Source organism: Meles meles, chromosome 15 (genome assembly GCF_922984935.1).
Source record: "Meles meles chromosome 15, mMelMel3.1 paternal haplotype, whole genome shotgun sequence".
Classification (NCBI taxonomy): Eukaryota; Metazoa; Chordata; class Mammalia; order Carnivora; family Mustelidae; genus Meles; species Meles meles.
Genome location: NC_060080.1, coordinates 18,457,151 through 18,480,818, shown reverse-complemented (window position 1 = coordinate 18,480,818; position 23,668 = coordinate 18,457,151). Strand labels below are relative to the sequence as shown.

General features: G+C 50.2%; 2 protein-coding genes across 3 annotated transcripts in view; one reads left to right on the top strand and one right to left on the bottom strand.

The window, feature by feature from the left end:
• Positions 1-11,401, top strand: part of ATAD2B (ATPase family AAA domain containing 2B) — a 178,561-nt gene extending 167,160 nt beyond the window's left edge. The window contains exon 28 of the mRNA XM_045978996.1: positions 11,286-11,401. Within this exon, the coding sequence (XP_045834952.1) occupies positions 11,286-11,291 (6 nt within the window). The 3' untranslated portion in view covers positions 11,292-11,401. The remainder of the gene's footprint in view (positions 1-11,285) is intronic.
• KLHL29 (kelch like family member 29) overlaps positions 11,182-23,668 on the bottom strand; it is a 299,865-nt gene continuing 287,378 nt past the window's right edge. For both annotated transcript variants that reach the window (XM_045978999.1, XM_045978998.1), the window contains exons 9-14: positions 21,585-21,783; positions 21,247-21,429; positions 20,864-21,044; positions 15,800-15,993; positions 15,301-15,445; positions 11,182-13,376 (exon numbers count right to left, since the gene is read on the bottom strand). In XM_045978999.1, the coding sequence (XP_045834955.1) occupies positions 13,193-13,376; positions 15,301-15,445; positions 15,800-15,993; positions 20,864-21,044; positions 21,247-21,429; positions 21,585-21,783 (1,086 nt within the window). In that variant the 3' untranslated portion in view covers positions 11,182-13,192. The remainder of the gene's footprint in view (positions 13,377-15,300; positions 15,446-15,799; positions 15,994-20,863; positions 21,045-21,246; positions 21,430-21,584; positions 21,784-23,668) is intronic.

The window sequence follows — 23,668 nt, the reverse complement described above, 5'->3', positions numbered from 1 at the left end:
GCTACAGTCTGTTATCCATTCGCCTATTAAAGGACATCTTGGTTGCTTCCAAGTTTTGGCAGTTTTGAATAAAGCTGCTATAAATATTCATGCGCAGGTTTTTGTGTGAACATAAGTTGGCAACTCATTGGGTAAATACCAAATATCATGATTGCGGGATTATATGGAAAGTATGTTTAGTTTTGTAACAAACGCCAAACTGTCTTCCAAAATGGCTGTAGTATTTTACATTCACACCAGCAACAAATGAGAGTGAGTATCTGATGTTCCATATCCTCCCCAGAATTTGATATTATCAGTGTTTAGGATTTTGGCCTAATAGATGTGTAGTAATATCTTGTTGTTTTTATTTATTTTTTATTTATTTTTGAGGGAAAGAGAGAAAGCATAGTTGGGGTGGGGGGATTGAGGAGGGGCAGAGGGAGAGGGAGAGAGAATCCTAAGCAGGCTCCATGTTGGGCTAATGTAGGGCTTGATCTCCGACCCTGAGATCATGACCTGAGCTGAAATTAAGAGTTGGAAGCTTAACCAACTGAGCCATACAGGTTTTAATTTGCAATTCCCTAATGATGTGGTGTTGAGTATCTTTTCATACTTATAAATCTTTATAAATCATATAAATCTTTCATATTTATCATCTTTATATGGGAAGATGTGGGTTTAAGTCTTTTTTAAGTTGAGTTGTATTGTTGAGTTTTAAAAATTTTTAATGATTTTAGTTATTTGAGAGAGAGAGAGAGAGAGCATGAATGGTGGGAAGATGGCAGAGGGAGAAGGAGAAGCAGGGAGCGCGATGTGGGTTAAGCAGACACTTAACTGACTGAGCCATCCAGGCTCCCCGAGTTTTTTTGTTTGTTTGTTTGTTTTTTAAGATCTTATTTTTAAGTCATCTCTACACCCAACATGGGGCTCAGATTTACAATCGCAAGATCAAGAGTGGCATGCTCTTATCACCTGAACCAACTGAGCCTGTATTGTTGAGTTTTAAGAGTTCTTTGTATAATTTGAATAACAGTCCTTTATCAAAAACAAAGCAAAGCAAAACAAAACAGTCCTTTATCAGAGGTGTATTTTGCAAATATTTCATCTCAGTCTGTAGCTTATTTTTCATTTCTTAACTGTGTCTCTATCACTTTGCTTAAAATTTCTCTATATTACTATATTTCAAGTAGCTTTCTTTTAGAAAGAAAGCTGTATCTTTTTAGTTCTTTTTGAAAAATCTCACAATATCTGTTTTTAAGTTGGGATATTTAGATATTTACATTTAATGTAATTTTTAAAAATTGTAGTAAAATACACATAAAACTTATCCTAATCATTTACAATTAGTGGTATTTAGTACATTCATGTTGTTGTGCAACTATCACTACTCTCCATCTCCAGAACTCTTTTTTTTTTTAAAGATTTTATTTATTTTAGGAGGAGATAGAGCACAAGCAAGCATGAATGGGGGAGGAGCAAAAGGAGGAGAGACTCAAGCAGACTCCACACTGAGCATGGAGCCTATCTGGGTCTTGATCTCATGACCTTGAGAAATCGAGAGTCAGATGCTTAACTGACTAAGCCACCCAGGTGCCCCTCCAGAATTCTATCTTGGAAAACTGAAACTCTACTTATTAAGGAACAATTCCTCATTTCCCTCCTCCCCACGGCCTTTGGCAACTGCTGTTCAACTTTCTGTCTCTGAATCTGACACCTCATGTAAGTGGAATCATACCGTATTTGTCCTGTGTGACTGACTTACTTCACTTAGCCAGAATTTCCTTTCTTTCCAAGGTCGAATACTATTCTGTTGTATGTATGTATCACATGAAAAAAAAATCCATGTATCCATTAGTGGGCACTTGGGTTGCTTCCACCACAGCTGTTGTGACTAATGCTTTGAATGTGGTGTACAAATATCTCTTTGAGTCCCTGCTTCCAATTCTTTTGGGTGTAGGACCAGAAGTGGAATTGCCGGGCCATATAGTAATTCTGCTTTAGTTTTTTTGAAGAACCGCCATACTGTTTTCATTTTACATTCCCACCAACAGTGCGCAAAGATTCTAATTCCTTCCCATTCTCCTCAACACTTGTTTTCTGCATTTTCGATAGCAGCCATGCTGATGACTGAGGTGGTTTACATTTAATGTAATTATTGATGTGTTTGGATTTAACTTGGTCATTTTTGATCTTTCCTGTTTGCCTCTTTTTTATTCCACTATTTCCCCTTTCTTGGAGTCTTTTGGATGATTTAAATATGGTTTCGTGTATCATTTTAAGGTATCTGTTGGTAAAGGGCTTTGCAGATATGATTAAGGATTATGAGACGGGGCAGTTACTCTGGATTATCTGAGGGAGCCCAGTGTCATCACACAGGTACTTACAGGAGGGAGGCAGGACAATCAGAGTCAGGAAGAGGAAAGGTGATGACAGAAGCAGAGGTTGGAGTGACGTGTTCTCAAGATGGTGGAAGGGGCCACGAACCAAGGAATATAGGCAGCCTCTAGAAGCTGAAATGGGCAAGGGAAAAGGTTCTTCCCCCGAGCTCCAGGAAGGAACACAGGTCTGTCGACAACTTGATTTTAGCTCATGAATGCCCTTTTTTTTTTTTTTTAAGATTTTATTTATTTATTTGACAGAGAGAGATCACAAGTAGGCAGAGAGGCAGGCAGAGAGAGAGAGGGAAGCAGGCCCCCTGCTGAGCAGAGAGCCAGATGCGGGACTTGATCCCAGGACTCCGGGATGATGACCTGAGCTGAAGGCAGAGGCTTAACCAACTGAGCTACCCAGGCACCCCTGAAGGCCTATTTTTGACTTCTGACCTCCAGAATCATAGGTAGTACTTTTGAGTTATCCTAATCCACTAAGTTTACAGTAATTTTTTATGGCAACAATGGGAAAATGATCCAGCTCCACAGGGCACCACCCAGGGAGAGGCCAGGCTGGGATTTCACACCCTTTGCTCTGTCGATTTGGGTCTGTTCTATGCGTGTGCAGCTCGGGATTTCATACAATTTAAAGGGCCTCATTCTCCTGCCCCCTCCTGTTTGAGATCTTCTCCCACACTCTTGGGTTCCCAAGAGCTCCCTTTCCTGGTGGTCTGACTGGAAAGAGAGGTGGTCTGGCTACAGGGATATGCCCATTATCATTGTCATAGCTGCCACGGGTTTAGGTCTGGAGAGTCTGGAAAGAGCGTTTTTTTCTTCTGAGATTCTGATTGCCCTGGAGTGTGATCTGGGACATAGAGGAGATTAAAGGCAAACCCGGAATTCACCGCTGTGTGGGTCATTGTGTGAGTGCTGTGTTTCCTGCCCAGTTCACTTGCTTTATGTATTTTTCAGAGTCCTTAGGTAATTGCTTATGTCTTTTGTCCAGGACTTCTGGTTGTAATCAGTGGGAAAGAGAGAGTAGAGGGTGCCTACCGAATCTTAACCAGAACCAGAAATTCTTTCATTTGTTACTTTAAGAAATTTCCTGCCTTTTTTTCCTCCTGTTTGTCATAAGCCATTACCTAATGTTTTTTAACTTTTATGTTCTTTCCACTTTAGTGTTCATTTCTAATGTGATTTTTTTCTAATTCTAATCTTCTCTGTATCATTCCAGTTTTAGTACATATGCTGCCGAAGCAAGCGCTCTAATCCTTCCTGAGTTATTTCATATCCTCTGTGAGTTTTTCTAGTTCTGGTTTATATGGTTCTTTCATTCTTCTATTATTGTTTTGTGTCCTTCGGCTTGTTTTGAAATGGTAGGTCAGAATTTTCATGTATTTTGTAGGTATGTCTTTCTGGAGGACTTTCATTGCCTATAGGGGGTAGCCTCCTCCTTTTACAGTTTTTTCTTATAATACACTTGTATGGGATTTTCCCTCAGTCCTTTTGTTTTTCACTTTTATATGAAATTTTCTTGAACTTTTAGAAGGAAGCCTGAATTTCTCAGTGCTAGAGCTCTCTCTTCTGTTATTTTTCTGAAGAGTTTATAAAGATTTATTTATTTATTTGACAGAGAGACCACAAGTAGGCAGAGGGGGGAGGGGAAGCAGGCTCCCCGCTGAGCAGAGAGCCCAATGCGGGGCTCAGTCCCAGGTCCCTGAGACCATGACCGAGCTGAAGGCAGAGGCCTTAACCCACTGAGCCACCCAGGCACTGCTCTGAAGAGTTTAAATACAGGACTGCTTAATTTCTGAAATCTCTTGATTTTGTTCCCCTATCCTGCTTTTATCTGGGTCTCTCCTTTATCCCTGTGAGGTTCAGTTGAGACTGTCCCTAGTAGCTTTGTCGTATGGGGTGTGGTCCTGAAAGGGGGCTTTGGCATATTGGTTTTGAGGATTCATGAGGCTTATATTTACCACGGAAGCCTTGCCCTCCCCTGAGGGCTGGAGTTTGCAAGGCTTCTCCGCTCAGGTGCCCTCGGCTCTGCCCCCAGCTCTCCAGCGAGTGAGTGTCTGTGGCTGTTCTTAATTCCATTAGATGCCCACGGCCCACTTCCTCACATATGGACCGTGGTCTCATGGTATTAGTGGTTTGGTCCTACCCACTTGGGATTGGGAGTTCCGGACATTCCTTGTCACTTAGTTTTGTTTTAGATGTTATCCACGAGTCTGTGAATTTTTTCATCATGATTTCTCTGTTTTTAATGGGCTCTTCAGAAAGATTTAAAAAAAACCAAAAAGCAAGAACAAACTATACAGCCATTGCCACCACCCTCCACCTTGTGGTTTTTATGCAGAGTGATGTTCCGGTGCTGAGAGTGAGGGGTTCTAAGTAGGAGACGTAAGGTGGAGAGGCGAAGGTTTGCAGTAGTCACCGATGGAAGCAGGGAGCTCTTCAGGAATGATGAGAATAAGGAGAGCTCACAGGTGAGGGTGGGGACCACGGATGAGTCACGGCATCAGCCTACGTGAATGTGCGTTTTTCCCCCTTGTAGCTGTCATCCCAGGTGAAGCCTCAGAGGAGGCTGATAGCTGGGTTAGGATTACAATTAGGATTGTAATTTTGCCTTGCTGGTCCCATTGAAGGACTCAAGTGTTAGGTGGTTGAGATATCTTTGGGGGGAGGAATTCCATTCCTGGGTGTGTGTGGATGTGAAACCAGGGTAGGGCTGCTAACTTGGGAGACAATGGGAAGGATCTAAGAGCTGAAAATCTGTAGTGAAACTAGAGCAAATACAAAAGGGGCACCATGTGAATGTGCGAGATGGAGACTGTTGTCAGAGCCAGAGTTGATTTCTTAGGGAAAACAGATACAGGTTAAAAAAAGAGTCTAGTATCAGGTGGAACTTCATGTATTTGATCCCTGTATGTTACCGAATGCTCTGGAATTTCCAATTTCTCAACAAATGGTGGATCAGTAGGCATTACCCTAAAATTGTCACAGGAGCTTGAGAGCCACAAGTAAAACCACGGGCTTAAGAAAACTTTAGAACTCTTAATGAAAAACACGTGAGTAGTCTGAGCCATGTGTCTGTGGCTATCTACCCAGAGCGCAGAGCTTTTCTGGTGTTCTCATTATGGCAACAAAGCAAAATTAATTTTGGTATGATATGAGATAGCATTATTTCTAAACATTGCATATAGTTACTTTGCTTATAGCATAAAATTCCTTGGGAAAGTGTTAGAAATTAGTTACAAATTTCTATTTTAGCATTTTAATGAGTGCAAAGTATTTTAACAAGACTTTGCTACAAAATATCCCTTTAAAAAGAAATGTGACAATCCACAAGTGGCATTATACTTAGTATATTACTGAAATAAAGGTTATTTGTGGTGTGAAGTCTCAAATTACTTCACATATTTAAAGGAAACATCAGTAAGCTGTCGGTTCTGTAGTTTACCAGAGTTTAATAAGGAAATTTCTTTAATAAGATTATGTTTAAAATGGAGTTGGTTGCAAAGAAAGGAGTAATTGCCTATCACATTATTAAAAAATCAGTTTCACATCTTTGGAATGTTTCTTTACACTAATTTCCACATTGTTTGAACTTATATATATATTTATATATATATACACACAGAATCAAAAGAGCAAAAGATCATCAAAAGCACTTCGTTTTCCCCACATGCTCAAGATTTTAAAGCTAGAATTGGATGGAAATGTATCTCATTATTAACACAAATGTTAATCTAAACACCTATTAAATAGAATTTTTTTGTTTTAATAGATTTTAATGAGAATACTGGAATTAATGTGCAAGTTTTTGTATTTTCAGTGTTGATGGGACAAGTGATTGACTTCTCTGTTGCCTGATCTCTGATGCTGTCAGTCCCCTTGTTGAGAAGATTGTCATGTTGTTCAAAATAAAGAAATTAATAAAGTACAGAATGCCCGAGAACCTTTTCTAGAAATTGTCAGGTCACACATTTGCAACTATCCCTGGATATGTTTTAGTGGTATAGAGTGGTTACAGTGTTACTGTTTATTTCAGTCTTTTTATAATACAGCATAAGAGATGCTTTTGGGCCGTTAGAAACGTACTCAGAAAAAGGATTGGTTGACTTTAAAGAATACTGATCTTCTAACATGTAAAAATGTATCTATTTTAAGACATACTTGGAGAATTCCGAATCAGAATTTAGAGTTTAAATGCTTCTGAATCTTTCCTAATATTACCTCTACTTTCTCTTGTGCATCTTTCAAAGATGAGGGTCAGATGTACTGACTCCAGAACCCCACTGACTGAGTTTTTGTTTATTTGAGAGAGTGAGTGTGTGCATATGCTTGCGCCGGGGTCGGGAGGGAGAGCGAGAGCTAGAGAGAGAGAGAAAGAAATCCTCAGCGGGCTTCACGCCCAGAGCTCAGTCTCACGACCCTGCGATAATGACCTGCGTCAAAACCAGGAGTCAGATGCTTACCAATGGAGCCACCCAGGGAGCTCCTTGTATCATAATTTCAGAAGAGAAAAAAGTTTTCTAGATTTTGGGGGTGAGGTGGGGGCAATTTGTGGCCAAATAAGTTTGGAAAACACTACCTATGTATCTACTTTAGTAAAATTGTAGTGAATGTTAGTCTGTTGTTTGACCCTGAGAAGTTCTGTAGCATATCCTAAATTTATTTAATCTCAACACCTTTCACAGTATACAAAAGTTTACAGCAGCAGTATTCTGAACGGTTAAAATGTGGAAGCAGCCGTGTCCGTCAGCTGATGAGTGGGCAAACAACGTGGATCCATTTAAAAAAATTATAAGTGATCTCTGCCCAGCGTGGGGCTTGAGTTCATGACCCTGAGGTCAAGAGTCTCATTCTCTGTCCACTGAGCAGGTGTATTAAATGGATAGATATAAAAATTGATACATTTGGGGGCACCTGGATGGCTCAGTTGGTAGAGAATGAGAATGAAGAACTTAACACACTACACACTACACACTACACACTACAACCTGGGTGAGTCCCGAGAACATTGTGCTAAGCGAAAGCAGCCAGAGACAGGAGCTCGCATATTTTATGATTCCATTTGTATGATGTGTCCCTAACAGGTTCAGTCCTAGAAACAGAAAGTCGGTTAGTGGTTACCATGCACCGCGCTGGGGAAGCGGAAGGTGATGCTCATGGACTCCGGTTTCTTTTTGCGATGGCGGAGATACTCTGCAGTTAGGTAGTAGGGGTGGTAGCTCAACTCTGTGAATGTACGGAAAAAGCCACTTAACTGTATACGTGAAAAGGGTGACTTTTACCGTATGTGAGAAGAGCTGTTATTTTAAAAATAACCGTAAGAAAGCGCTGTAGCAACAGCTAAGGCCAGAAGTCATGAGGGCTTAAAATAAGGCAGTGGGATGGAAAGGTACGAGAGCACGGAGGGGTGAGCTGGGGAGTCCCAAAGACCGATTTTTACCAACAAGGATGCAGAGTCCCTGGGCTGAAGCCCTGAGGAGACAGGCTGGTGCCTCCCACGGCGCACAGTCCGCACCGGCAGTGGCTAGCTTCCCCGAGAGTGAGGCTCTGTGCTCCTGGCAAACAAAACCGCCTTAGCATGAACTGTCGCTTCTTTAGTCACCTGCAGACCACAGGGATGGCCAAAGCAGTGCACAGGATCACAGTCTTGCCTTTCTATGTTCCATAACTCAAAACATTTTTCTTGCTGCCAGTAGAGTTTGAGTCATGGGGCCATCACTACCCAGGGTGCCGTGCCCCGGGGGGAGGCCAGAGGGCTGTCCCTCGCCTGCTGACAACACAGTCTCATAGGACCGAGTGTGAGCCACTTAAAGGCTGTCCTCACCTTTCATGAGGAAAGACACTCGAGTGACTTGCCAAATGTAACACAGAGGGCAACAGAGCCCCATGGGCTTATAGATTTGCGAAGGTCAGCACAGATTTCTGGATTGTGTGACTTTTGCCAGCCTGTGGTAAAGGCAGACTTCTTGGAGTTGGCTTCCCATTTTCGTCAGCCCCTTGACCCAGGTAGGGGAACACTTTAACCTACCTCTCGGGGGCCAAGGTCCTGATATGCCCTTTATAGCCAAGGATGGTGCAACCAATACCAGGGCTGTTGTTCCCTCTTCTTCACTCTCCCAGGCCAGAGTTGTCGTCAGCAAGAATGTTAGGAACCCCGTAAGAGCCCACTGCAGAGTGGAGGCTCACAGGAGGAGTTTCAGATGAGGCAGCAATGACTGGTCTAATATCTTACCTCAGTGGACTCTTTCCCTCCCCCAGAGCCGTTTCCTGTGTGAAGCCAAAGCCTTCAGTGGAGGAGCCCGTGTGTGGCTGAGCTTCTTACCAGGCAAAGGGGAAACTGCTTCCCAAGAGGACCGTGTCTAACATGGAGCAGCTCGTCTGCCGTATTTGCAGAATTCTTTTTCTCAGTACAGATTTCTGAGGGAGCTTGGAGAGGAGGAAAGAGTCTTAGTCTTGGAGTCATCAGAGCTATGTAACTCTAGGCAGCCTTGGAAGGGCGTGTGAGGTAGCACCGGCCCTCTGCGGTCTCACTGAGCTGGGTTCCGGTGCCAGGGTGCCTCGGACAGCCCTGTTTCATGTCTGGAACCTGTGCAGCAGGGATAGTCGTCTGCGGGACTGTTCAGGGGACGTGATAATGTACGGAGAGCACTTGGGGTGTGGCGTGACTGTTCCTGCGTACGGGCCACTTAACTTTTCTAAGATTGTTTCTTCTTCAAGAGTGAAGGTGATGCCCTGTGACTCTTAGGGTAGTTGAGGGGATCAAATGAGATAAGTATGCAATTAGGTTATACCAAGATTTGATTGAGATTTCATTAGAAAAGCCCTTCACAAGGCTCTTGGTAACCCATTCCAGAGTTTAGCACTAATATGTTTATCCTTATGTTGAACTAGAACTTTTCCTTCTTTATTATTTTCCTTTTTATCTTGTTTGGCCTTCCAAGAACCCAAAGAATCTCATTTGTTTCATGAAAATCTTCATGCACTGAAAGATATATTTCATTCACCCCCCAGAATTTAGGTTTAAAAAATAATGATCCTGATGATTACTGCAACTTTCTCATCTGTAATTCTTTGCTACTTTTTTCTGAACTCTTTCTAACTTTTCCATTGCTTCTGGTGGCCAAAATAAGTGATCTTCGAGAATTTCTTGGACTAAAATATAGGGGAAAGTTTACTTTCTATCCCCGATTCCCCATTAAAATTATCTGTATCTTTTATTCTAAAAGTAACATCTCTTTATATACATTTGGGAGAAGAGGGAAGGGAAATCGCCCACAGTTGTGTTAGTACAACTAATAGTTTTATGACTGCACATCTGGTTATTTTTATGTACATATTTTAGGTATCTTTGTAGCTTATATATCTTTATACATAGCTTACATAATCACAATCATACAAATAGGCATCTTACAGTTTGTATTGCTGCTTGTCTGTAGCACCTAGCTTGTAGAAGTGTAAGGATTCAGTGCTTCAGGTGCTTAGCACAGTGTCTGGCATAAAGTTAGTGTCAGCAGGTGGGAGCTGGTGACATTTCCTGATGGGTGCCCGGAAGTGGATTTACTGGGTCAGATACCTTTTAGACTCCGGATACATGGCACCTGCCACACTGCTTTCTAGAAGCCATTTCAGTTCCTCACGTCCTTGGCAGTAAAGAGTTTCTCTGCTCCTCGTCAACACTTGGAGCTCCCCCAGCATCTCCCTGCTTTGTTTTTAGGTTTGGGAAGCTAATTTAGAGGCTGAAGATAATACCTCGTTATTGAAGTGTCATTATTTCATAATTACCGATGTTGAACTTCTCTCGCACTTACTAGCAATGTTTCCTCTAACAGGGTCTGTCTACGACCTATTTAACAACCAGAATCACTGAATGTTTTCTTATTGAATTACGTGGTCTCTTTAGTAAAGATAATACTCCTTTGTCATATGGACTGTAAACATTTTTCCTGTTTTCTTCATATTTTGGTTATGATTTTTTTTAAATTCACACATGCACACTCACACACACACACACACACACACACACACACACAATGGGATCCATCTCCTCTGTGCCTGACCCTTGCCTGGTCTGAGTAGTAGCTTCAGTCCAGCAAGAGAGACTCCTCCCATGTTACACGGGCTCCGGATAGAGTGGTCACACGTGTCTTTCATGAAGTACACAGACTCTTCCTAGGCCCAGAGAACACATTTCCCTTGATTTGGGGAAAGAGGGTAGAGAAGGAAGGAGCTAACAAAGCTATTGCTCAGTTCTTGTAACAGGTTATAATTTCAGCTCTTCCTGATTGGAATCTTCTACACGTTCTCCATCGTCTCCTCTAGGATGGCGTTTCTGGAGATAGCATTGCAGATATTTATTTGGCAAGGGTCTGGTCAAGCATCACAGGCCTCAGCCGAGTCCTCTGAAGAGCCCCCCCCCCATCCTGATCTACCTTCTTCGCATCTTTTCTTCAGTACGACGCTAGGTCTTAGTGAGATTTGGGGACTGAGGGCGGGGGGCTCTTCACATGGATGAAATGCTGGTGAATCTCCCTTCTCCTACTACCCTGTTAAATGGAAACTTATTTCCCTGCAAGAGAGCGAGCAATCCTACCTGCTCTCCAGGGAAGCCTTGTGTGCACATCCTTAGTGGAGCAAAGTCGGTCAGCATGTTCCCTTGCTAAGGAGTTCTGTCCTTTCTCATCCTCAAGGTCTGCACTAAAGTCTCTGGAACAGAGCCCAGACGGCTGAGGGGTGAGAGCAGGAGCTGGCCTCCACGGGGTTTCTTGTCACTGTGGCCAGGATGTTGGCACACAAAGGCATTCCAGTGGCTTCTGAGTCTAGATCTATAAATATATTTATTATAATATAACAAGAACTTAACAATAAACATATACTATGTACAATACCATTACAGAGAACCCTGTTTTATATCATTCACAGAAATAGCCAGTTTTGCTCCAGTGTGATCAATGAGGAGAGAAACGGAATTTCAATGTCATCTGTGTTGAGCCTTGCTGACCACTAACACCTCCTTTGGAGGCAGACGCACACCGACGCTAACGTTAGCCCTGCCCCAGGCAGTTAGGAATTTGTGCTCCAGTCCTTGGGTTCACACTTGCACCCTGTTTGACATAAATACTTTAAATGACATACAATGTATGTAGTTTTGTGCTTATTACTTTTTAAAAGAATAAATAATATTAAAAACTGCATAACGAAGCTCGGTATCTTGTCCAAGTGGGAGCCACACTTGTAGTGCAGAAGTCGATGCCGACGTGAGAACTGGAGTTTTGTGTCGTCAAATATCGGAAGGTGGAAAGCACGTCCTGTCCTTTTTCTCCTTAGAAATGGGTTTCTATCCTGAAATGACGGCAAGTTGACTTCCCGGATAGAAAAATGGTCAATGCGTATTTGGTACCAACTTCACCTAAACAGCGCAGTGGCGGCGGCTCTCTTCTTGCCCTGGAATGGAATCTGATCACCGCGTGAGGTTTGAGGGTCTGAGGACTGGCAGGAAGGCCTCTGTGTCCTGAGCCACGGTGTGACCTCCCTCCTGGCTTCCCTTTCTCTGGTTAATACGCTACGGGAAGAGGGCTTCTGCTCACGCCCCTCGGGCCTTGGCTGACATGGCTCGTCTACAAAGGCTGTCCCCATCCTGAGAGCTCTTGAGGCAGGTGCCTTAATATATAGCTATAAATATCAAAAATAGTCTCCTGTGCTTTGTAGACATTTATTCTCCCTCCCTCCCTCCTGCCCTTCCCACCCGGCCTGGGTCCTCAGCTTTACCTCATGGAGGGAGCCAGAACTGGTTTCCTTCTAGAACAGAATCTTCTTCGACGACGCCTCCATGAGGCACAGCTCTTCATGGGGCTGTCTGGGAGTTACATTTTTTTAAAAATAAAATGGGGGCCCTCACCCCCACCCAGGAGAGATTCTCTATTCTGCACATAGAAAAAAATTAGAGCAAATGCCCCACTCTGACACTACCTACAAAGGGCTTTGGGAATTCCCGCATGATCCTCTAATGGCCTCCTCCTCCTCTCAGTACTTAAAAATAGCCTTTTTTTTTTTTTTATCAAGAAAATGCCTTGGAAATCTAAATAATTCATATCGGACAAGAGAAAGCTAGCACAGTCACCTGTCCCTCTTCAGCAAAAACACGGTAGAAAAACCTGTGAAGGACAAAGGTTCTCCCAGCTGTCCCTCGGCTGCCCCCACACGGCCGCTCCAGCCATGTCTGGCTCAGCACGGTGGGGTCGGGGGTGGGGGGCTGGACCTCTCTTCCGACCTGGCGCGGGCCAGGGGCCTCCTAGACCTTGTGCCGCTCACACAGTATTGTCCCTTCTCTTCTCTCGGCCACGTTAAAGTGTAGGTTGGTTAAAAACAAAAGTAGGAATCAAAGTGATAAGGACACTTTGATCTGATTCCAAGAGAGCCTGACACCTACTATTGTCACAGGATAATTGATCTATGGTGGTTTAGGGATCAAGCTTGCTCTGCCCGAAGGGAAAAAATCAGCTTCTCTCTCCCAGTTGAAAAATATGTGAAACTCTATTGCAGGGGGCAGAGCGAGCACCTCCGCTCAGAGCAAGTGCGTTTGCAGGCGCGCCCTGGCCCAGCTGCTCGGATGGTTGTGGCTCCTGCCGCGCGGGGCGCTCGGCCCCCGTTTCCCCCAAAGGCGAGGATGATTTTCTACATTCAATGTAGAGAGTATTCCAAATGTTTAGCGCAGTGATTCCCTTGATTGTGTCTATCAGCCTCTTACGGGTGTTGCTGAACATGGGTCGTTGTGAGTTGCATTGGCCTCACCGGACTTGACCAGTCTCGGCTCGGGCTTTCTGCGGACGTCAGCCGCTTTGAATGTATTTCTTGATGACGACGCAGCCGTGTCTGAACACGGGGCAGGGCATGTGGGGCAGGAGGGCCCACGTGTTGGTCGCGGGCTCGTAGGCTTCCATGTTGCCCAGGGCAGGCCCCTCGCTGCTAACGATGCCACCCGTGGCATAGATCTTGCCATCAAGCACCACGGCGCTGTGGGGAAAAGCGGGGAGAGGGTTAGCCCTTTCACGCCCCCCTTGGGCCTGGAGCTGGATGCTTAATACCCTGTCCCGGGGCGGGCGGCCTCCCTGCTTCCCCTTTGCCAAAGGTGTAAGGGATCTCATGGTTTGCCTCTGCCCCATGACCCGAGCAGCTGCAGGAAGACAGCCTTCCCTCTAGGGCCGGTCAGGGATGCCGTGTGTCTGCGGCCCTCCCAACCGTGGGGGACAACCCAGGACCTGCCGGACCCCCGAAAGGTGGCCAGGAGCAGGGCCTCGTGTACAGGCCCTCGATTCCGTTTACTGAGTGGCACTGTGTGTTGCCCGAAAGAGAGGCTTCATCCGGCTCCAATCAGGTTGAGAACACGGCTCACCGGGATGATGGCAGACAGGAGAGAGAGGAGCTAAGTCCTAACTGAACGCTGATTCCTTGACTGGGACATTCAGACCCCAAGCTCCCTGCTGGGATTGCAGAGCACGGTGGCCTGGTGGTGCTGCCCCCACCAGTGACTGCTGGGCCGGCGTCCTCTCAGCGGGGTGGTTGCCATGGCAGCCCCGGCTGCTGAACCGGTTCCATGCTGCTCCCATGGCGAGAGCACCCTGCTCCCTGCTCCCATCTGCCCTTCCTGTCTTCCTGCATCTTGGCTACCCCGTCCCACGCCCGGCTAGATCCATGCACCTGGCCCCCCCGGTCCTCCCGCATTTTCGCTAACGGCCCTGTCTTCTTCACTGTCCCCTGAAGCTGAACAGATACCCTTGCGAAGTTGCCACCTCTCTCTGCAGTTCTGAGCCTGGAACGGAACGTGCGGGGCTAGACATCTTACCTGAAGTTTCCAGCCTTCTGCCCTCTAGCTGGCTGCCCCCTGGGACCCTCCGATTTCTCCCTTGGTGGCACAGTTCCCGCCTGCTTCTCTTGCCAGACCCAGCTGACGACTCCTCACAGGCATTAAGTCTTTCTGGGCCCAATTCGAGTTTCCGATGAGGCACGCAAGTCCTCCCCACGGGTGGTGCCCAAAGGCCAGTCTGAGGCCAGTGTGGTCACGGTGGCTCGTACGTGCCACTGTCGGGAGTAGGCGACGGGAGGGTGAGGCCCGAGAACTGTAGAACCTTCCGGCTCATAGGAACTCAGCGGGCATCTAGTTCAACTGCCTGCCTGGTCAGTAGGAGAACTGCCTGTCCAAGGTCCGAGGACAGGTTAGCAGTAGGCTACAGCTCTTCCAGCTCTGCTGTGCGAGCAGCGGGGGCTCGGACTGAGGGTTCCGCGATTACCTCTGCATGGGCACAAGAGGTCTTCAGGAAAGATCCACTACGCAAACGTCAAAAATAGGGTTTCTGGAACCCCTTTTTATTTCCTTGTTCCTCTTCGTCTGGGAAAAGCTGGGGCCGGAGGAGCAGGGCCGCTGTCTCACTGCCCAAGCTGGTTAATTCTTCCGGGCCACAGGGCCAGGCAGACCGGACACCAAGCCACACCCTGACCTCTACGTCTCTCTTCCCGGCGACGCTGGTCCGGGTGTGTTTCTGCCCTGTCAGCTTTGAGACTCCAAGGCAGCCAGGCCTCGTACCACTCCCTGGATCGGGGTCAGAGCATCCCTTGGGAAGCCACTTTGTCCCATGTAAGTTGCCGCACAGGTGAGACCGGGCACTACCTCCCGTCTGTGATGGGGCAGGTGGTCCTGGGGGACAGCTGTCCTATACCCGGGGAAGGTGTGGCCGCAAGGACCTGGGGCTGGTCCCTGTACGAAGCCCTCCATTTCTGGCTTGCTGACAGCTGGGGCCACTGGGTGGGGCCTGTGGTCGGAGGGCGCTGCTCCTCTTGTTATCGGCGGGCGGGCAGCCGTTCCGGTGCTCAGACCGTTCTGTTCACTTTCCCTCCCCGCCCTCCTCCTCCCCTCCCCCGGCAGAGTTCCCGCGGCCCTCACCTGCAGAACTGCCGGGAGTGATTCATGTTTGGGCCTGCCTTAATGTTCCCTTTCTCGGGGTCGTAGATGGTGGTGGCTCTGGCGTAGGCCCCGCCCAGGATGAAAACGAAGCCGTTGAGGGTGACTGCGGGAGCGTACTTGTTGTCTGCGAGGAGAGCAGAGCAGGCAGGTCAGGGCACCTCTTCTCGGCCTCCCCCTCTCCGCCCCTTCCTTCGCCAGAAAGGCCTCCAGAGGACGGGCTCTGGCAGAGGACGGCTTCACCATCAGCCGTGAACCCGAGGACAAGGCCCAGGCCCAGGGTGCACCCGGCACACGGACCAGCTTGCCTGTCACCCAGGCAAGAGGAGTCTGCGCCTCTGCCCGGCCTGGAGGCTTGCCTCCCCCTCCCAGCTCCCAGACTGGGGTCTGCAGACCCTCGGGGCTTAGTGGGCCTTCTGGGCTTGGGACACTGAGACGAAGCTCACGGTGAGGTGGGGGGGAGGGGAGGGCTGCTTCTCACCGATCATCGGGGACTCGATAAAGCTCCATGTGTTGGTCTGCGGCACGTAAGACTGGAGGACCCCCGCAGCTCTGCCGGCCTCGTTTACGCCACCGAACACGTAGATCTTGCCGCCGCACACCGTGGCTGCCGCAGAGTGCACGGCCTTGGGCAGAGGGGCCACGGCCTCCCATTGGTTGGTAATGGTGTCGTACCTGGGGAGAGAGGAGAACGAGAGCCCAACGTCAGCGGTGGGCCTTGTGCAGGGCAGCGGACATGGGGAGGGGGCGCCAGCATCTGCTTCCTGCCCTTGGCATCACTAGCACAGCCCGAGACCACACACATCTGGGGGCACTTGGGATGAATCACTCAAGGCCACCTGGGATCTGGCCCAGCCTGGCCTTCGAAGCCGTCCTCCTGACCTCAGTGGCTCTTGTTTGCCTGTCGCAACCTCTACACAGTTTCTTGTCTCCTTTCCTTTGCTCACACAGGGCTCCCCAGCTTCTAGGCCCCTTCAGCCTTCTCTGTCCAGCTCATTCCTACCTTTTTTGCCCGACAGGGCTGCACTGAGCATCTGCTGTACGCGCAGGCTCTGGGCTGGAAACTGGGGGAACAGTGGGCTGGACCAGGGAAGGACAAGAGGAAGAGGAGACGGAAGGAGAGGCGGACTGGTGGGGTTCAGTCATTAACTGATGTTGCCGCGAAGGAAGGCAGAGTTACCCAGGATGACTCAGGGTCTCTGGTGTGGGAAACCGGAAGGAGGGAGCACGACTCAGGCGACAGGGAATTGAGGTTGGGGAGTTTGGAGGAGAGAGATGATTTCAGTTTTATTCATGGGGAGTTTACAGGACACTTTAAGTAATGGGGAGTGCAGAGCTATTTCAAGGAGTGAATGGGAAGGAAGGCAGTGGACACGACAGGCAGAGACTTCTTGTGGATGAAACTCAGCTGGGAAAAGAGGCAGAGAAGGTGGAACCTGGAAAGGTCTACGGAGCTAAGATATGGCTTTCCTTGGCGCATGCTGATAAATGTCTAAAAACAAGCTCCCCAGGGAAAAAGTCCTTCTAGGCAGCACTTGCTGCTTTCTGTGATGTGAACCCTCTCTCGGCCGATTTCAAGCTACCAAGGGCACAGGGACGTGGCGCTGGACAGAGACATGCTGCGGCGTACGCTGGACGGAATCCCCGCCACATAGAGACACAGCAGACACGTCTAACCTCCAGAGCACAGATTGTACAGAATATAGAAAAAAAAAAAAGAAAAAAAAAAGAAAGGGTAGTGGTGAGTTTTGAGTATGGGTTACCTTTGTTTTTCATATAATTTATTTAGTTCTAAGTTTATATGATTTGATTTTTAGTGAGAACTGTAACTAACAACTGGCTTGCAGAGCGCCTAAAAAAGGTACCAGTCAGGTCTCAGGAGCCAGTATGAGTGAGCTCCAGGGCACCACGGCTTTTGTTTTCAGTTTAGGGGGAGGAGTTTACTTGTGTTTACAGGCTGGTAGGAAGAAGCCCAAATGGATAAAGAAAGATTAAATATAGATGAAAGAGACGGGAGAGCTGACAAAAGGAGGCTTTGGTGGGGGATGCAGGTTGCATCCGAGCGGAGAGGGAGGTGGTGTCCACGCGGGCATGAGAGAGGAAGGCAAGGATGGCGTGAGTGTCGGGCAGGAGCGATGGCAGGGAGAGGAGAGACGTCTTGCCGGATGACGTCACCAGCTCTGTGAAGCAGAGTCAGTGTTGGCGGGATATCGGTGTCCGTGGGATAAGAGCCTCGATGGGGCAGGAGGAGATGACAAACACGAGCTCTTGAGAGCAGGCAAAACTGCTGACAAGGGGCCCGCAGCACGAAGGACCCAGTAGACGTCGGAAGACTTCAGTCTGGAGTGGGGCCAGTCGACCAGACGGTGGAATTTTCTCCACCAGCGCTCAGCCCCAAGGGAAGGCACAGAGAAGGGGCAGAGTTATAGGACCGCAGAGACCTGTGGCACACGTATGGCAGGTCAAAGCAAGAGCACGGGGAAGCGACAGAATGTGCAGAATGTGAGTACCAGACAAAGCGGCCACCAAAATGACCACGGAGCCGCTGAGAGGGACAGACTTGGGATCTGACAGACCGGCCAAGGACCTGGGGTATCTGAGGTCTTCCTGGGCACATTTTGGGTCTCTGTTCTCGGCAACTCCATCAACCGTCCCCGCGGGGCTACTCTCACAAGCACTCGCTCTGGACCTTCTCCTTGGTGGCTCATTTCCCACTCACCACATGGCTCTTTCGCCTGTTCTGGACTCCGGGCAGGGCTTCCCCTGTGGGCTGGCTTTTTGCCAGTGCACCTTTCCTGGGATGCTTGCGGGGCCACTTTCCCTCATGAGATCCTTGGGGGCACGAGCCATAACAAGGTCATGGCTTAGTGATCCAGAAGCTGGCCTCTCCCAGCCGGTGCCCCGGGCCCTGAGACAGGGAGGAGGGGACAGCGGGGACACGTCCAGCTCTGTGCCTATCAAGACTCAGGATCTGAGAAGAGGCTGAGGTACCTTACGGGGCAGCAGGGGCTGATTCCATTAAGTCCCGGACGAATGCTATGTGGCCAGTCGGCAATGGAGTGTCTTTTTGGACAGTGTCAGAAGTTCAGATATGGTTTTTTTAGCCAATATGGCAGAGATCCAAAGAGCTCCTGCAGAAGGAGCTGGGTGACAGTGAAAGATTATGTGGCTGTTAGTCTTCAGGCTTTCGGTATAATGGCACATTCCGCCAAATGCGAATTTCCCGAGAGCTTGTTATTCCAGGTGGCTGATTGCCAAGCCACAAGCCCTCCCTCAGCTCAATCTGTCAGCTTCCGGCTTGAGAAGGATATGCTAATGACATGCAAATGACCCTGTGGAGTGAGGCACTCAGCTATCATTTATCCGGTAACCACAGCTCGTGCAATATATTGCTAGGAAGTATTAGACCCAGTTATTTATATAATGATATAATACAGGTTTGTCTGTTGCACTGTTGTTTTAATCTATAATTATATAATCTTGCTCTATTCCTATAATACAGTAATGTAATATAATTATAATGTACCATATATCTCATTCATTATCAATATAAGAGCAATTTGTACCATTAGTGCCTCCCAGGGAACAAAGCACCCTCGTGTCTGTCCCCATTACCCTGACCTTCTTGTCACCCTGAATTCTCATCATTGCCACCATGTGGCGCAGAAATTACTTGCCCGAAGGGGCTGCAGCTATGTTCCTCGGGAGGCAGTGGGCGTCCCCTCTGCCTGTGTCCTCCATCCCTCCTGTGGACACACCACCCAGTTGTCTTTAGGTCCGCGTCCAGTCCCTGCAAGGACAGCCGCCAGATACCTGAGGGCTGAAGGGCTCAGGGCACCTTGTCATCCTGGACGGCTCCCCCATCTACCAAGGTTCCCGGGCTGATCTTGCTCACACCATGACCAGGCTGATATCTCTTAGTGGCACGAAGGCCCAGTCCCCCAGGAAAGGCCAGTAGAGGCTACTACCCGGCCTTGGAGAATTGCTCCTGAGCCCAAGGGAAGCAGAGTCTGTCCCTCCTCTTGGTGCATTTGATCCTCGAACAAATCCCTGTATCTATCAACAAGTAGAAGTTTGCAAAATGAGTAATCAGCATCTTAGGAGACTAAAATAGCTGACAAAAGCAAGACAGGATGACAGATTTGGCTCAGTTGACTCCTACATAGAAAACGTCTCCTTTTCCACGTGTTTATTACTGGATGACAAACGGCTGGAAGCTGGTGCTTCTGGAAGCCCTGGGACGTGAGGGCCGTGCAGCGGGCCCCACTGAAGGCCGTCAGCATCAGGGCTGCCCCGGGTTCAGCAGCACTGTTAATACCCTCATAATCACACAGGGATTCCCCATTAACTCCAAATCAATATGACAATTAGATGTCGTTACTGAGCCATCTCTAGGCTCCACTTGGGGGAGTTAAAAGCCCACAGTGAACATCCAGAGCTCGTCTCACTCTGAAACTATCTTTGCTGTAACATTTGTCAAGTGTCCAATTAGCCACCGAGGGAAAAATACAAATTGAGGGGTACGTGTGGGTCCACGGGCAAAATGTTGTCACATGGGAAGTTGTGCTTTCTGTGACAGCTGATGACATGAGCCAAGGGTGGTGGGCAAGCCGCGGGAGACGATGTGGAGAAGAGGCTCTGGTGATCTCAGCAGCGCCCTCCTGGGCTGGGACCTGGGGCCAGCTCGGCCGAACTTGCCCCTCTCGGGGGCACTAGTTTCTCCAAACGCGGGACTGCTCTGAGGCCCCCCCCTTGCTTGCTGCTGACTCACGAGTCTTCCTGAGTTCTCCCCGTGTCTTCTCCCCCACGTGTCCATTCTTGGCAAGAATTGTCTCCAGCTCAAGGGGGAAGGTGAAGTATTTCCACCCTGAGAAGGGCCCCCCTCAGCCTGTGGCCGCCCCCACCGCCCCACCGCCTCAGCGTCTATCCCTGATCCCGACCCTCTGTGGCCAGTTGTCAGTGGGCCTCAGGGAGGAGGCCAGCCCGGGACTTCCAGCAGAGGGCAGGCTCACACACACTGTTCTCCGGCCCATTGCTTTGTGTCTGTTTCTGGAGAATTCTCGATGGTTGGCCAGCCCTGCGTGCAGTGACCATTCCCCGTGTTGAAAGCAGCTTTCCCGGGATGGGTGGGAAAGAGGGAGGAAGGGGCTCCCTGATGTGGCAGGGACGTGGAGGCCCGGCCACGGACACGGCATCCTCCCATATGGGCTGTCCGCTGCAGCCTTGCCCTACGCCCCCCGCCAGTCTCTGGGCTGGTACCTCCAGTCCTGGGGCACCTCCTAGTTGCCTAGTGAGACCAGCCAAGCCCACAGTGGGTCTCTTGCCTCAAGCTTGTCTGACCCCTGAATGGGACAAAAGTGCCCCATCCCAGCGGTGGCAGCTGTCATCCTTCCTGCTGCCCTCTCACCGACCTCACTCCTCCCTCTTTGCTGTGTTTGAAGAGCCCGCGACTATCACCGTATAAATGTCCTTTCCCCCTGGCCCCAGCTGGGTGGGTGCTCGTGGGAGGAGCAACACGATCTTAGCTTCTGTCACCGTGGCTTACCTCTCCACGTGGTCCACGTTGCCTGCCACGCCGAGTCCCCCGAGGGTGTAAATCTTCCCGTCGTAGACGAGGCTGTTGTGCCGACAGCGGGGGACCGTCATTCTGGAGACGAGGTTCCAGTTATCGAGCAGGGACATGTAGCACCAGACATCGGCCAGCGTCACCCCCGATTCCATGCCCCCTGCAGGCAATATGGGTGCAGAGAGCAGGCAGGAGTGAGGACAGGCCTGAGGACGGTCGGCCCAGCCCCCGGGGTGGGGAGGGAAGCTTTCACCTGCAAAGTGGCCCCTTCCCGACTCTGGCTTTCCTTAGCCCTGGTGTGGGGAGAGGAGCCCCCCGGGAAGTCTGTGTTCGGCCCCCAGCCCAGCCCCGCAGGGCCTCACCTGAGAGGTAGATGTTGTCCCCGGCACTCACTACGCTGAAGAACTCTCGGTCGTAGAAAGGCAGCGAGGCCAGGGGGTACCACTTGTTGTTCTGCGGGTTCCAGCAGGTGACGGCCACCAGGGAGCGCTGGGTCATCCCCACCATCTGACGGCCCCCAACCAGCACTATGACCTCGGCCACACCTGCAGGGACACCGATGCCCAGCCTTCGGACACAACCCCACGCTGTCGCCCGCCGCGCCTGGCGCCTCTTGGGGAACGGGGTGGGGGGCGGTCCAGAGTCGGGCTGACCCGACGGCACCCGCATTTGGGGAGCGGGGGAGCCCGTCCCTCAATACCTGCTGAGAGGCGGGGCCGGGTTCGGGGCGTCTGCATCTCCTGGCGGGCGTGGGGCAGCATGTGGTAGCGCTTGGCTTCGTTGACCAGGTCCCGACACGCTTCTGATGACTTGATGAGCTCCTCATTGTCCACCACGTTGAGCAGATAGCTGGGGTGGATGAAGGGGAGGCGGACCACGGCCAGGAGCTCCGCCGCGTACTGTGGGGTCAGGGAGACACAGGGTGGGTGAGATTATACGGTCGAGCCGCCTCTGGGCCAGTCATACTGGGAAGAAAGGAAGGATGGGCGGGGTACGGTCCCACACGGGAGACTCCAGTCTGCGTCTGGTCGGACAGTGTAGACACGGCTCACCCGGGCCTAGAGAGTGATGGGGGGCCTCCCGTCAGCCAGAGGCGAGGACCGGGGGAGGTGGGGTGTGCTGCAGCTGAGCCCGGGACGAACCATCCATGCAGCTCTCCGGCACCTCATTCCTGCCTCCTCCCAGGACCTGGGGCTTGGCTTCACTGCAGGCTGCGGGGGGCTGAAATGGGGCTCCGAGCCCCGAGGACGTATACATGGGGCAGGAAGTCAGCAACAGGTGGGAGAGCCCAGGAAGCCTGAGAGTGACCACGAGGCCTACAAGTCACACCCGTCGGAGCCTGCGTCTCCCCAATACCTAGACACCCCTTGAGTGGCATCCCATGGCCTCAGACAGGCACCTGGACTCTCTCACCTGCACTGAAGCCTTTTTACCAACTGACTGGGACCCCCTCCTGCCTGGCAAACTCTTTGCTCACCACTGGGCTTTGGTTGCATGCAACAAACAGTTGGCGACATTCCTAACCGCAGGAGTGCCGGTAAGGCCGGTAAGCCCCGGTCCCCGAGCTTCGGGGGCACACGGTGAAAATGCAGGTGAGGGGACGATCCGTTAGGAGAAGGAGCTAGCGGGGCCCTGAGGAGGAGTCTGCTTAGGAGATTTGGGGTGCAGGATGGGAGGCTTCCCAGAGCGGACGCCGTCTGATTTGAGAGTGGAAGGACGGCCGGTTTCTCCAGGCCTCCGGGGGAGAGGAGGGAGGACGCCCAAAGCACAGGCAGAGACGTCGGAGCGTGATGGAGAAAAGTGCGTCTGGGGGCTTCTACAGAGCTTATTCTCAGGTGCCCGAGGTTTTTGTTGGGGGGGTGTAGCAGACAGGGGAGAGGTGAGGGAGACCAGAGCCCGACCGCCCCTATGCCTTGCCTGGTGGGGCTGGCGTTCTGGGTCCTGCGGGGGCTTTCCACAAGGAAATTACACGATCACGTGTGTTCTTTAGGAAGACCGCTCGCTCGGGCTGCAGGGTGGGACTGATTTGGAGTGTGGGAGACAGAAGGCAGGGCAGCCACCTCCGCATTGCCGGTGAGATGAGGGGCCTGAATGCGGAGAGGAAGTCGGCCCTCCCGGGAGGGAGTAAGGAGGCAAAGTGATAGCCGCATGCGGCCCAGATGGACATGGAAGGGATGCGAGGGATCCAGGCTTCTGTTTTGGGTAATGGGCAGAACCGAAGGGAGGAACACAAGATGTACTGCTTTGGGGGTGTATGAATTAGAGGAGCTTGGGGGACCCTGGTCACAGGCGTGTCATAGACAATCAAAGACAGAGCGCTGGGCCTGAGACCCAGGTGTGGGGGCTGTGGTGGACGGCAGTCACTACTACAGCTGTCCAGCCCGACTGCCTGCCTCCCTCCACCAGTGACCCCTGCCTTCTCCCCAGCTGGTCAGAGGACCCTCTCCTCTTGGGTTCAGTGGCCGGGCCCCAGGTGAGCGCCCCGTGCTGCTGATCCCAGCGCCGGGCCGTCCTTCCCTCCCTTGTGCTGCTTCTTGCTTGCCATGCAATGACGTACCCTTGCCATTTGCACTCGCTGCCTGGGTGTTCCGGGCCCTGTCCTCCCTGACTCTGACCTCCCCTTTGTGGCTCTCCAGGTAGCCTCTGAACGCTCCTGAAGCTACCCGTGTCTGCACTCACTGCTGGGGGCCCCTCACGCGTTAGAATCAAGGCAGTTCCACTCTGAGCAAGGCCTTCAGCCAGTGCTTTCTGCCCCAGAGATCCCGCTGGGGTGTGACAGCTTTC